Source organism: Alligator mississippiensis, chromosome 5 (assembly GCF_030867095.1).
Source record: "Alligator mississippiensis isolate rAllMis1 chromosome 5, rAllMis1, whole genome shotgun sequence".
Classification (NCBI taxonomy): Eukaryota; Metazoa; Chordata; order Crocodylia; family Alligatoridae; genus Alligator; species Alligator mississippiensis.
The window spans coordinates 201,351,378-201,366,742 of NC_081828.1; the positions used below are offsets into that span (position 1 = coordinate 201,351,378).

At 38.2% G+C, this 15,365-nt stretch overlaps 1 protein-coding gene across 4 annotated transcripts in view; it reads right to left on the reverse strand.

Moving 5' to 3' along the window:
- The window catches only part of DYNC2I1 (dynein 2 intermediate chain 1), a 44,550-nt gene that overhangs the window by 18,660 nt on the left and 10,525 nt on the right, over window positions 1–15,365 (reverse strand). For 3 of the 4 annotated variants that reach the window (XM_019498735.2, XM_019498728.2, XM_019498740.2), the window contains 8 exons: window positions 13,629–13,696; window positions 12,507–12,564; window positions 6,970–7,044; window positions 6,069–6,270; window positions 4,281–4,401; window positions 904–1,033; window positions 591–702; window positions 240–334 (listed from right to left, as the gene is read on the reverse strand). In XM_019498735.2, coding sequence (XP_019354280.1) covers window positions 240–334; window positions 591–702; window positions 904–1,033; window positions 4,281–4,401; window positions 6,069–6,270; window positions 6,970–7,044; window positions 12,507–12,564; window positions 13,629–13,696 — 861 coding nt within the window. The remainder of the gene's footprint in view (window positions 1–239; window positions 335–590; window positions 703–903; window positions 1,034–4,280; window positions 4,402–6,068; window positions 6,271–6,969; window positions 7,045–12,506; window positions 12,565–13,628; window positions 13,697–15,365) is intronic. The other variant, XM_014609098.3, reaches the window with a different exon arrangement.

Sequence of the window (15,365 nt, forward strand, 5' to 3'; positions counted from 1 at the left end):
TAAAAGTGGTAGAAATGGGTCTGGAGGGCAGTATAGTTGAGGTTTTGGAACATATCTCTATTTGTTACACTGTAAAGTGGGTTGCCTTTATGCGAATTCTAGTTAAGTGCTGTTTTCCAGGAACTTGTGTATAGCCTAATGCAAGGGAAACTTGTATAGCTAGAAAGGACAAGTATTGTAAAGTGATCTGTTATATATTTTATACACACTCTGCAAGCATATTCATCACAGAAATGTACCTGACAAGCAGACCGGAGAAAGTTTGCTAATCTCTGTGAATCGATTTTAGGTGTTAGACCAACATCCACAGACACATCACTGTTGCTTCTGGGCCCTATAAAAAGACACAAGGCTTCAAACAAGGACTAAAGTATAAAATCAATAACCAAAGATAGCCAGAGGATCCATGAAAGGATGACAGTAGACAACACTGCTTCATCAGTACAATGACAGAGGAAAGAGAACCTCCTGGAGGCTGACCTCTTTCCAGTCAAAGCAGGTCCAAAAGGGGGAAAATTCTAGCACCTGTTCCACTTCAGATTCAATAGGACAAGGAAGTAGTTTAAGTATTTAAGGCCAGGGGTACTAACCTCCAGATACAATGGCACTTGCTCCTGGATGCTGTGTCCATTTTTCTAGAGTCTCTGTCTCATCAGTCTGAATGTCTCTCTCAAGATTATCCTCATTGCATTGAACATATGCCTAAAATAAAGATCAGAAGTCAAAGGTCTGCCTGAGCTTTCATGGTATACCAAGCTAATGCAATTAATGCATGCCAGTTCTGTTTGCACGTGCTGTTGGTTGCACAATGATATGGCCAACACCACAGCTGGACACCTTTGGCCCCCCGGTCGAAATAACTGGCTTTTAATCTTCATACAGTCTTTTAAGTCAGGTACTTACCTGTTTGGTGTTTCTTTTGCCAAAGTTCCTGATGTACATTTCATATTCATTCATTGGAGGCAAATCGAGTAAAGAAAAGCTGACTGAGAAGTCCAGATCAATTAGTCGGAGTAGTTCTGAACTACGTGTCCTTTAAAATGAATTAAGATGAATGAAAAAAACCCAGAAAAATAGTTAAGGTTTAAAGTTCATGCACATGGTATTTTTAAATAGCCTTACAGAATATTGTACTGCAGAGCTAGCAATCTGTTGAGGCCTCCAACATTAGTATTTATTAAGACATTCATAGGAGAAATATTTATACTAGAATTTCAGTTAATTGTGGCAAGAGGAAAAGAATTGTAGTTGAAATTCAAGACTTGTTTGCAAACCCAGGGAAAATGTGTTATTACAGTTTAATGGGCCAATTGTACAAAACAAGCTTTCAGCTGACCCATCTTCAGGTCTAGTATCTCCCCCAACTATACTGTTTAATAAAAAAATCTCCAAAATATCACTGCCAGAGGCTTTTACTCTTTTAATGACAACGGTCAGCAGATGTTGCTGAATATAAAAAGATGGCTGAATCTCATTGGGCAAATCTACAAGACTTTCAAAATTACGGAGGAGGCTGAGGCCCATATTTCTGCACTGGGAAATTCTGCAATAACTGGTAACTCCATTTCAAATCAGCAAATGCAGAGAATAAAAATTCAGTCGTTGAGGGGACTGCAGGATAGATTAAGATGTAACAATTTGGGCTTGACTGGCTTTCTGAAGGACTTTTGGAAAACATAGATCTATTTGATTAAAACAATTTTTGTCTGAATTATTAAAACTCCTATTTGTAACTGATCTTGAAAGAGTGGGAGAGGACACTGTTCTTTAAACCCTAAGTTTCCAGCACTTGCAAAACTGAGATTTCACGTAATTAATATTTTAAACCGTGACACCAGAGAGAGGATCCTACATTTGGCATGAGAATTGAAAAAAGCAGACTGGAGAAATAATAGAAGTAGGTAAGAGGAAAATTACCAAGGATAAAAAGGACCTGTATATTACACTTCATTTTCAGAAGAAGGCCAAGTACTTGGTTTTGCCATTGCAGGAGAAACTGAAAATTGTGATTCTCTCAGTGTTCTTGTAGTTTCATCTGGGTAACACACTCTGCTATATGGAGACTGACCTTTTTAACTGTGAAAGACACTGGGTGTGTCTACACATTCATTAATGTGCTGTAGTTTCATTAATGTGCCATAGTTACTGCTGTAGTCTCATTAATGGACAGGTGGTGGAAGAGGGCTATGCTCCCCTGCTGCTGACCGAGCCGGGGTAAGGAGGCATGGGACAGTGCCGCTGCGCTGCCTCAGACAAGTGGCGCGTAGTGGGGGAAGCTGCTCCAGCCTCCCTGCGCCTCCCAACCAAGCCATGGCTTCACCCCACCCTGCCCCGGGTGGGTGAGCAGCAGCAGGGCTTGGGGGTGGGTACTTGCACCAGGATCGGGGTGGGGCTGGCGGCAGGGGCTATGGGGAATTTTAAGGTGGCTGAAGCCCCCCATAGTCCCTGCTCCACTGCACTCTGCAGGACAGGCGGAGCCAGGGCTGTGCTCTGGGCTGGGGCTAGCCATCTGGAGTGCAGCCCTGGCTCTACCCACCCCATGAAGCACAGCCCAGTAGCAGGCAGCTGGGGTAGCCTCCCGGACCACAGCCTGGCCCAGCCTGCCCCACCCCAATCTGGGGGCACACACCTGCTCCCATGGCTTCCCAGAGCGGCAGCAAGAGCTGCTGGAGGAGCCACCAGAAGAGCAGCAACCAGACTGGCGGTGCACAGTAGCGAGCAGTGGCAGGAGTCCCCCTCCCCCCTGCCCCAGCCCCAATTCCCCCCTCGCTGTGGGGGCAATGATCTGCTCTCCCTCTCCATCCACCACAACAGACTTATCAGCTGGAGGTAGCTGTGTCCAGCGTTGTCAAGGACTTCTGCCTGTATAGTCTATGGACAAATCTCCGAATCTCTCCAAATCTATTTGGAGGCTTCCAAATCAATTCGGACCTTTTAACGGGTCTCCAGATTCTATTTGGATTCAGAGATTCAGCCACTGAATCAGACCAAATCTCCTAATCAAATTGGCTACCGAAGCTTTGCATGGCCCTTTTTAGACTCAAGGAACCCCTCAGAAAATGACAGTCTTAGCTTTAACTCAGTATTTTGAAGAAAGAAAAATAACAGAGCAATGTTTCTGTTGCAAAGAACTCAGGAAGAATACCATGTCAGAATTTTTTTTTGAAACAATGGCTTCCTATTTGAAATCTCTGGGTTTATCTTGTGAATCATGTATAGATGTCTGCGCATGGAACAGTGTTAATATTGTGCAGCTCTCTGCATCGCCCTTAAAATAATCTCCCAGCCTCCTAGTTGAGAAGCACTGCGCTACAGGCTATTCAATTGGGTGAAACTCCAGAATTTATATTCCTCAATACCTACGCTATGAAAGGGAATATAATAACCCTAAGAAATGTTGTGTGAAATGACAAATGTGTGTTTCACAATTCTGGAAGAGAGTATGCTTTGCAATAAAGTGTAGTAATCTATACAACTTTAGTATGTAATTACAGATCAATCTGGATCCAGCACTGTAACTGTAAAATCTTCTGGAACACTTTCCCCTGCACCCCTTCAGAACTTTGCCAAGACTCCTGGGACCCTAAGCAGTATGATATACATTTTTATTAAAGAAAAAATTCACTGGCTAAAGGTTTAACCATTGATATACCTGCCAAGCAAAGGAACCAACTATCATCTAAAATTAAAAATAAGCTTCTCTTGATGTGTGCCTCTGATTTGACTGGAAAATTATTAGGAATATTTGAACCCATTTAAAATTATTTCAATCTGGCACTGTAACAGCAATGGATATTGGCTCTGTAAGGAAGTGGTTACCAATTTGGTTTACATGCTATGGATTTCATAGCTCAAATATTTTATTCTGGAAGATGCTCAACAGTAAAATTAATCTTTTTTATGTCATCTGACATAATACTGAAAGAAGAATGCGGTATTTTAGGACTAGTACTACCTTATGGAATACTGATTATTCCAAGAAGCTGTTATTAGAGACAGCCATAATAGAGACTAAAAGACTCATTATTCAGTAGTGGAAACCAGGATCCAGTTCAGAGGTGGTATACAGAATTACATATAGATTGGCTACATTGGCATAAATAATAAATCCATAATAAAACTGAAGTATGAGCAAACTGCATAGAAATAGCAAAATATGGTTGGTGGGACAAACAAATTATTTATATCATAATGTATTTCAAACATTATAAAAAGATTTTACAGTTTAGGTTGTGAGTTATTTAACAAGTTTATGCAATCAATTCTTTAATGACACTTACTTCTGCTTACTGGCTGTGTTTCGGTTACTTTGTCGTTGGTTTGCCAGTTCAAAATCCATAAACATTCCACAATGAGAGCCTCTGGCAGAAGAATCTTGCCTTTCTATGTAGTATTGTAAACCTTTATTAGTGTATTAAGTCAAATATAAAAATGCCAAATAAAAGCAAGTATGAAGATCAACAAAACTGTCATGCTGCAATGGACAAGTTCAGTGGACCTTGTGGGACAGATGGATGATGCCCAGTCACTCCAGGGGCCAGATGTGGCACTGATCCGGCTGCACAGTGGAAAGGGGACATGGCTTGGCCCCCTGGTCTGACTGTGTGGGGCTTGGGAATTTGGCAACAGGTAGGGGGTGGGTTTCCACATCTGTCAGCAGCCTTAAATTCTAGTCCCCACCCTTCCTGTTGTGTGGGCTTTGAAAACTCAATTGACTTCTAAGGCAGTTCCTAATCAAGGATAATGATAATTAGCTAGCTCAAAGGAAAGCTACACAGATTCATTAGATAATGTTCGTAAAGTGCTTTTCAAAACTAAAATGCTATTTAAGTGCCAAATACTAGCATTAGGGTGACCTGTAATTTACCAGACGTAAACTAATGGATTCAGAAGATTAAGAAGCAGAGATGACTGTATAATGTACAATAAATAATCTCTCTCATAGAAAGTAGTATAACTGGAAACATAAATATGACATTTTAAAATAAATAACTGTTCTGTAGGAGTTTCCAATTAACTCTGCATTTCAGAAAGAAATATAGGAAACCTGCAATACATAAATTCATATATAGAAAGCTTTAAAAAATGTCCACTCTTATCTGAATCTACACTGCAAAACTTAACATACAGACTTCCACTTTTAAACAATTAGTTAATCTACTCAATTTAGTAGTAAGAACCTAAGGGCGCCTATACATGTGCAGGGAGGCTGTTCCAATGAGCTGTAATTACAGTGTGATAATTACTACTCTCTTGCAGACTCCAGCATCACATGTATCAGCGTCCCCACTCTGAAAAATGGTGGCGGGGGCACTTTAAAGTTAATTTTTCACTTAAAACCAATGCCATTTTTCAGTTCAGGGACGCTGCTACACATGATGCTCCATGTACTTTTAATTAGAGATGCTTTTGGAGCCACTGTAATTAAAGCCCCCCCAACCCAAGCATTTCTATAAATGGCCTAAAAATCTACCACAGCTAAAATTCTTAATCTTCAATCAAAATTGAATTAAAATCTCCTGATGACATACAAGTAAAAAAAATTCCAATTTTTTCTTCCACAACTGTGTCAGTCCTGAAATTTTAACAAGAGTAAAAATTTATAAAAGCTTTTAGATACAGATCTTGCACATTGATCCGTATGGGTATACTGTTCAAAGATAAGTCAGTCTTAGCCAATAGAGTAGATTCAACTATGAATGCCAAAGAAAGTGGATCTACTCAGCAATATGATGTTATTGTTTTATATTATTATTTTACTTTTGATTTTCTCTTTTTTGAACATATCAGATTGTGACAAACAGAGGGCAACATCACAGAAGCAGAAACTTTCAGTTCCCCTGCACTCCAAATGTGGAAACACAGGATATTAAATGATAGCCTACATTTTCATACTTTACAAAGTAAACCGATATTAATTAGCTACATGACTGTTACAATACTTACACACTTAGGGAAGTCCGTCAATATTTTGCATGTAAGTCAGACCTTTAGAACAAAGAAGTGAACACTAAAGCTGCTATTTATTTAATGGGGAGGAAAAAAAGGATTGATATTCAGTCACGTACCCATGACTGGTTCCCTTTCATCATCTTTTAGGATTTGCTTTGGCAGTAAGGTACCAATTCTCTCATTTTCTGCATTAATTGCTCTTTGAATTTCTTCTATTTCTAATTTTTTGGAAACAGGAATTGCTTGTAGCTGGTGTTCTGCATCTCTGTCCTCACTATCATTGTCTTCATCATCATCATCAAAGTCATCTTCATAATCCTATTAAAATTGTTTTAATAAGTGTTAAACTTTAATAGTATTAAACGTTCAAAATCTAGTTCCACTAAAGTCAGTGGTAAAACTGACTAACTTTAATGGAGTCAATGGATTTCACTGGTAGTAGATGTGTGCTGCACACTGTTATTTTGAACATTTTTTTGGCTAAATTCCGGCATAGAGAGCTCCTTTGCATTTTAGTCCTCTAACCAAATTGCAGGTTCAACAAAGAAATTAATATATTTTTTTATATTAATGACATTATGGCAAGTTATAACAAAATGTCAAATTTATGTTTTCCTGTATGCAACAGACTATAATGGGACGATACACAAATATTCAAAATATCTACTCAAGAAAAGCAGAACAGATGGATTCTAGAAAGCTAAAACAGGTGAAATTTAAGAAGCTAAAATACCAACCCTGCTAATGGAAAAGTCAAACTTGGTTACCAGCCTACCCCATCAAAGACCCAATAAATAATGTGGTTTGCAAGTAAGTTTTTATAAAACAGTTAATTTCCATGGTATTTTCTGTCAAGAAATTTAAAGGTACACTGCCTGTTACTGAAAATGTAAAAGTACACAAAACATGTTCATTCATATTCTGCAATAATTAGGACTAATCATAACAGTGAATATAATTAATTGCTATACATAGATTTAAAAATTATTACAAACTGACAAACCCAATTATACATACTTCAAAATCATCTTCATAATTTGTTGAATAGTTATAACCTGCTTCTGCATTGTATGTGTTTACTTCTTCAATTTCCTGAAAAAGGAAAATAGAACAGCAAAATAAATTAAGCCGTTACATAACTTTAGAATATATTTCTTTTTAGTCTGCCAAAACATTAGCAAAATACTGTATCTTCTTGAATAATAGGTTTAAATTGTAAAACTAATGATCCACCTATTCAGTTCATAATAAATAGGCATATGCAGCAACGAGTGGTAATTATGAATACTACACAATAAAGGAAAACAAGGTAGAGATCAATTGAACCATGTCCTATGAAAAACAGCTGCTTTTCCTATTATTTTTTTAGAAAAGACTAAAAAGTATTAGCTATGCATATTTTCAATACCCCACCCAAAGTTAATAATGCTTCCACCTAGGTTTTATAACAGAATAAAAGTACTCTACTTTCCAAAGAACTCAACAAAAAACACCCTTATTATGCTTATCATAACTGGACTCAAATTTTATTCGAGTAGTTTAGGTTTAGGATTGACAGCTTTGAACTGGGAAATTAAAGTACTGTGCCATGAATTTAACAGGTGAACTGGAAATCTCCATTCAATAATAACTGCATCTATCAAAACCAGACTCATCTTTATGTTAGATTTACAGAGAGAATATTTTTATTATTATCAAAATGGCCAAAAATAAATAACTCTGCCTTAGTCCTTAACCCTTGATCCTTCACCCTCTTCAACAATGTCTCACTAAATATTCTTATGAGTCAAAAAGAAAAAGACAGAGTAATCTACTCAATGTTTATACTTTCAGGTTGCACTTCAAAAAGGGATCTTGAAAGAGCATAGGACAGCAATAAAATTAAGAACTTATGGGGAAAAGCCTACTGCCCAAATACAATACTAATAATCAGTTGTTTTACAATTAAGGACAATGAAGCACAAACTACTAGAAAGAATAATGTTGTCACGGTTTCCAAGTTAATGGCACTTCTGACTCCTCACAGATTCAGATTCACATTGTTTATCCCATAGTTATATTTGTTCCAGCTAAAAATATTCCTTTTCTGATCCATACAGGCAAAAATGCAATCTCTAATAAATCCTTAATGACACAGATACTCTTTATATAATTGATATAAGTCTCTGAATATTCCATGTGTACAGAGCATCTGTCTCATGTCAACATAATACTCTTTGAATGTTTTCAAAACAACTCATCTGTCACAGTATTTTCAATACAGTAAAATCTGAGGTCTGTCAATATTTGTAAAAAAAATAGTAAAAAAATCATCCCATTGTCCAATACAACAGAAAGGTTTATGTCCTTTTTCAATTTATTTGCATCCTAATGTCACAACCCAAGGGTGTGATTTTTGTTTTGTGAGTGCTTCGGCACTGCTAAATTGTTCCCGCTAAATTGCAGCTTCTTTGCACAGTGGAGTTTTCTGCTGCAAAGGAGAACCCCGGTGCAAAAGAATTCCCGCCACCAGTAGCTTTCTTTGCAGGGTGCTTTTCTTTGTTGCAGCACAGAAATGCACGTTGCAAGGAGTTCCCGCCATTCGTATTCAAATTTGTGCCCCACCATTGGCTAGTTCTAAATTATTCCCACGTGGCAGCTAGTGATTGGCTTGCTAGCCGTATAAAAAGCTTGAGTGGTTCCCGCCCAAGTTGGAGGACTCCACGAACACCAGGAGGAGGAGACTTCACACTGTGTGAAGATCTCTAAGCGCTGCGGAGCCTATCGGACCCAGCATATTTCAAGCAGGCAACAGGGGTCTGATCAGCCTCTAGCCTCTCCCCGTCACCGAGCGCAATCCTCGATGTATCCCTCTTCCCTGCGCGCAAAAAGGATCCACGGAGCCTAGCAAACTTCGTGTGAGTCTATTCAGAGCTCTTCACTTCGAGTACTTTCTTCGGTTGGCGCGACGGGCTCGCGGTTTAGAGCCTCCAACCGGATGGGCTAGAAGAATGTTCACGGGAAGGAACTCTAGTCCACCTCTCTTCTTTTCTATCTGTAACCAAAACTCAAGCAAGTTTTCCAGCCTACACCGTGACCATCTTTGGTGTAAGTAAACAATCTTAAATTAACCATTAAGTGTCTGTGCCTAATTCTAGCGTGTTGCCTGTTCTCTCCGACCCAGCGTGCCTGGGCTGCTGGCCACAGCCCGCACGGCGCGAAAAAGGGCCTGGATTGCTCCCGGCCCGCACACCTAATTATTCTACATAAAAATATTCTGTAGAATTGTATGGGAAAAATGTAGTTTAACTTGCAAGGTAGGCTATGTAATATTTCCATGGTCTTAAGAAATCAAGAGAAAATGAAAAATGTCAACTATCCTTGCATGTTCTTCCTCGCTTGTTTGCTTCTCTTTATTGAACTTAGCGTGTGCAGATACTTTTCTTCTTCAATGTACTTTATAGACAGGAAGGTTCTCACAAACCAAGTGAAACCATGCAGAATGTTAAATGGCAACAGGAAAATTGATTAGTCTGCACTGAACAGACATAGTAGGTTCTATTTCTGGATTTTTTGGCAAGTTTCTCTCACAAAATACTGTCTTTGTGAGCAAGTTTACATAGTTGAATGAACCTTTTAATTTTTTTTTTACTTCCTTCAATGTCTTATGACCTGACTTTATTGAAAAAATGATTACCTATGCGTTCTAAAACTTATATTTAAACCAGATCTGCATTCACTAATCTACTAAAAGCCCCTTTAAAAAGATCAGGTACATTAAATAGCCCTGCTTATAACTTTTCTGTTTGAATTACATTATCATCATTCTTTACTCCATTAGATATCAATAGATGTGCTCTAGATCCACAGAAGTCAACCAGTCAGATCAGGTCAGATCAGTATGACTGAAGCATAAATAGTGTAAGTGGCTTCTGCTGGTGGGTTTTGCTCCCTGAGGAGCACTCCCAAATAAAACAATCTTTAGGTGACCAACAGCCATTTGGGAGAATAGCCAGTTCTCCCAAAGACAACAGTCTTTAGGTGACCAACAAGCAAACAAATAAAGAACTAAACCTTTCTGCCCTGTCCCAGGCACTAGGAGGGGAGCTCTTGGGCTACAGCTAGGGACCTACCAAAATTGTGATTGCATGATTTTCACAGAAACGACAATTACAGGCAGGCTCTGCGAGAAAATGTGGCCTTCATGATATTAGCAGGCTTGCAGCCAAAAAAAGAAGAAAAAAAGAGAAAAAATTTACCAGCAAGCAGCAAAAATATGCAAGCAGCCCTTGCCACCCACCCTCCCTATTCCTCCCCTCAAGATGGCACAGCTTCCCAACTTTTTCTCTGTTTGCTGGTGAGTTTGCTTTGGGTTTTTTAGCAAGCCTGCCAAAAAACGCATAGCATGCTGCTTGGGGATGGTCTGAAACCACAGCTTAATTACCCTGATTAAGACTGGGGAAGCCATGAATCCATGCTTAACACAAGGATTAATGGCTTTCCTGGGCTTAATCAGGATAATTAAGCCATAGTTTCAGGCCATACTGCAATCTACTGGGAGGGGCAGGACTGCCAGGGCCCCTCAGCCAACCAGAAGTGTGGGGGACCCCACGGCATTCAGTCTGTGAAAGTGGCGGTTGCCCTGGAATCTTCCTGCAAAATTGGCTGGTTGCCTCCTTGAGTTCAGTAAACCCCTAGCTATACCTCTAGCACAGCAACCTGATCCCTTCTTGTAGCAAGCAGTTCTGCTCACAGGTTGCTCCCTCCTCCTTTGCTTACTCTTCTGGGAGTTTAAGATTCCTAGTGGGACACTCACTTCCTACTCAAATGCTCTGCTGCGGGCTCTCTCAACAGGGCTGACTGTTCCCTCTAAAGGGAATAGAAAGCCCCGTTACAAATAGCAAATATATACTTATATTTAAGAATAGGAAAAGAAAGCAACCCAGGTAATAATTCTACTGGTACGGTCTAAGTAACATGCAAGCATTCAAAACAAATTTTGAAAAAAGAATAATTAAAGATATGGAGACAAATGAAAAGTAGGATAAAATACAGTTCTGGTAAACTGAAATTAGATCATGACAAACTAACTTTTTTTTGTTAGATAAAGGATTTTCCAAAGAATTTCTAGGACAAGCTGAAAGCTGATAATTTGGCACAACAGAGGAGGAGAAAGACTTCATTACATTAGGATGACTACGACTGATCAATGTGAGGGACCATGTAGAAGTGATCTTGGGACAAATCAGGTGAAGTATTTACAACAGGGGTAGGGAGATACTGTTAACATTAGACAAGATACTGGTGAGACCTCATCTGGAATAGTGAGTACAGTTCTGGTCAATCTTGTTCAAGAAAAAGGAGTTGATCATCCTAGCTATCTTACAGAAAGAGACTAAACCAAATTGGCTTGTTTAGCTTAGCAAGCGATATCTGACTGAAATATGACTGCTGTCATACACATCAGGAGAGGTAAACTTCAGAGAAGGAAAAGCATTATTTAATTTGAAGGACAATGTTGGCAAGATAAGGAAAAGGAAATAAGTTATAATAAATATCTTTTAACTGGAAATTAGAAGATCATCTCTGGCTTTATTAGGAGTAGCCAGAGCAGAAAATTGAACCAGTTTTAAAATAGAGATTGATGCATTTTTTAAAGGAATTATATGACATAATTTCTTAAAATAGGAGAGGGCTAGACTCAATACAATCTTACTACAGTCTTACTAAGTTCAGTAGGGGTCAGAAGTGGAACTACCAGGGTTTGGGCCCTGACCAGCAGCACCAGCTAGGGACCAGGGTGGTTGCAGCAGTGGGGGCAGTCAGACCATCACAGGTGTTGCTTCGTCACCTATTTACCCAAAAGTTCTATGTGTGTAGCTACCAACACAACAATCCACCACAGAATTTTAGATTTATTGGATAAATTAGCGATGTGGTGTCAACATTAAATAATTCTTTCCTACATAACTCTGTCTAAAATACACTAAAATGCCGCAAAATTTAAACATTCTGTTTTGGTGACTTAGAAGTTCACAACCTGGGTGAAATAAGCAAACCACTATTTTGGTAGGGGTTTTGGAAAACTTTTAAAATGTATTTTGTTCCAGATTGGCCCTACACCTAGTGACAGCCTTCACGCATTTAACTACCTGTCCTCCTCCTTGCACCAACTATGTCACTAGGCATATATGAATTTCACTGAAGATAATATGCCAACTGCAAATTATTTAGCATATATCAGTTGCTTGCTACTACATAAAACTTTCCATTCTTTCTGTAAATAGTTTATATGCTATGTATCGTTAGAAACTTCTCCAAATTTGGGGCTTTATTTTTTCCAAGCATAACCTTTTGAGTGAATGACTACATTAAACCAGTAAGCAAATTGTTAAAAAGTGAATCCATTTTCCTATGTTACATCATGTTTACTTAAGAAACTTTTTAATGGACATACATCTTATCTTTTTCCATTGCACCATCATCTTGAGATAACATATATAGTCTAGTAACTATGATACTACATAATTCCAGCAAGCGGGGTGCCTTCTAATATTCAGAAATGAATATTTTACCTGTTTTGTATCCTCTTTTTTTCCTTTTGCATAACTCTTTCCTGTATCTTTCACACTCCTAGAAAGAAAAAGAATTTCACTATCAATCTGAATTGAGTCAGAGAAAAATACTACATTGAACATTTCTTTAGTATAAAAAGAAAAAAGCAGTGCTGAAACCTGCCAGTAAATTCATATACTTCCACAAAAAAGCTGCCAGCTACTATATTCTTAGCTTCTTAGTGCAGGCCTCAGATATGGGACAGTAAGCCTATAGCCAAGTGATTAATCAGTTGAGGATTGCATAATTGCTCCCCAAATATACTGCCAGACAGGTCCTATTACAATTCTTGAACAGAAATTATAGGGAAAATGAAGGAGAAAAATTAATCCTGGACATGTATTTATTATTACTAATACTACTGACATATGATTGACTTAGCATAATGTATTCTTATGCAGAAAATCAGAGATTTACATTCCAACCAGGTCTTTTATTTTGAAATTAGGAGAAGTATGAAGACCTCACAATCAGCCCTTAAAAATGAGAAGAAAACCAACAAACTTGGTTGGTTTCTGTCAGCCCATCTTACTATCTTGCAAGTTGAGTTTATGAATTTCAAACACAGCCTGCTTCAGACAAAGCAGCAGAACAGTTGTTGAGACTGTGTTACAGAGAAGGCTGAAGGCATGACAAAAAAGAAGAGAGGAAGTAAATAAGTGGGATTTATTCTTTCACTCTAGGAAAGAGAAACCCCTTTCATTTTAAGGTCTTTAAAGTATTTAAAATGAGAAATGAAAATTACTTGCCTACAGTTCTGCTTCTCTGAAGATAACACTCTGTGAAGTTTCTTACTTTACTTTGTAAAGCAAGTACTAAATGACTGCACAGTGCCAACTGCGCAGTGGTGGGCATGTGTGGACATGCCCCATAAGGCATAATAGGTAGTTTCTTGAATAACCTTAATGTTGTAAAAATGCTTACAAAAAGACCCTAGTATGCTTCATAGATATGCTGCAGTGAAAACTGCTGCTGGATACTGACATTTAAAAATAATGTCCATGGTGGTGATTTTATTTGTGACTTTTATGTGAGTGACATGTATTGTACACTGCGTGATGATTTTAAACATCCAAAAGTACCTTTTGTGCTGGTAGCTGATATCTATATCTTGTCTTGGGCTCTGTCCTTGGTTTTTGTGCTCACTGTTCTGTAAAAAATTGAAAGAAAAGTTCAATTCATAGTATTCCAATTGTAAGAAATCCAGTGAAAAAAATGTATATGAGCTATTACAACCCTTTTATAGAATGAAAAGGGTGCTGCAAAAATTCTTCATTTCATAAACAACCCATAGGGCATACTGTTTTATTCTTGTTACGCTCCACTGCTTGTAAAAGAAACTACCGCACATGAATTGTGTTGGACTAAGGCCCTTTTGAAAGGAAAGTAATTTCATTAAGCAAAGGAAATAGCAGAAACATCAATAAAGCAAATGTTGAATATGTAGCTTGTAGACTTGTACTGAAAATGCTGAACATTTGCTTGATCCTTATGGCTAATGCTTGAGCCCTGCTGCATTTCTATATAAATGAAGGAAAGGGGCATAGGAGCTGCTGCTTTTGTGCAACAGGTAGGCTGAATCACTTAGAATACATAACAGCCTGAGTGAAACCTGTCCGACTTCTAAGGAGATCAGCTCCTCAGAGCATTAGCACATATACTGTGGTCTGTAGCATGTACTCAGTGGAAGCTGGCAGTACTCTTCTTCATAGGGACAGAAGAGTTCATTCCACTGTACATGCCACTGGTTCATTTTGAGGAATCTTGTCCCTGTCAGCTGGATCTTTATAGAACAGAGTTAGTTATTGCCACTGCCTTTTATGATGCTTTGGCCACTTAGGCCTTTCTTCCTGAATACTTGGAGCTTGTCTACATTTGGAAATTTACCAAAAAAGTTATTCTAGAATAATGTATTCCACAGTAGGTATAAAATATAAGTATAAAATAAAATATAAACAAATATTATATATATATTTATATTAAAAATACAGAAAGTTATGAAAAATCACATAGATGCTTTTATTCCAGAACAAGAATTCCATTTCCTCGATTTAGCTTGAACTACTTTGGAAATGGATTAAACTAGCTAAATGAATTAAAACTAAATTAATGGATTAAATTAACAGAGAAAGACATGCTTATTCAGGACTAAAATTGTCCATGCAAAGGTTCACATATCCTAGAATTACTACATTAGTAAATTTCCAAGGCAATACAAACCTTGCATGAATTGCAGATAGTAGGCCTGTCTTCACAGCTAAAGAAAAAATGTTATAAGGGAACCTGGTACTGACTGATATTTTTAGGCTGTCTAACATTTTCTATTAAAAAAAGATTCATCCAACCTTTTCTTTGAGAAGCTCATACACCATTTTTTACAAAAGAACTGCAATATTCAGCAAGCGTAATACATAAGCGGTTATTTGTCCCACAAAATTTGATTTAGATGTTGCCTGTTACATATTGTAATTCCCATCTTTCTATTCTTGTAGAATAATATTGACAAAAATCACTCACACTAACAAATGTTGGCTTGAAATGCATACAATCCCTGGAACAAGCTACTACAGCAGTTTGAATATGACTGGATTGGGGAGAAAGGCTGTGTTGCCCAAAAACCTCTAGATCTAGTTCATTATACCTTCAGCCAAAGGCACAATATGGATCAGGAGTTGCACCCCAAATCCTGTGCATGAGAGAGAGAGAGCTGTTTACTCCTTTCCTGGGGACAACAAGTGACTCATAAAAGGTGAGATTTACAAGAAGCTTAAGAGAATTATTGTCCAACCCCATGGAAATAAAAAGGGCTGCTGTGTTAT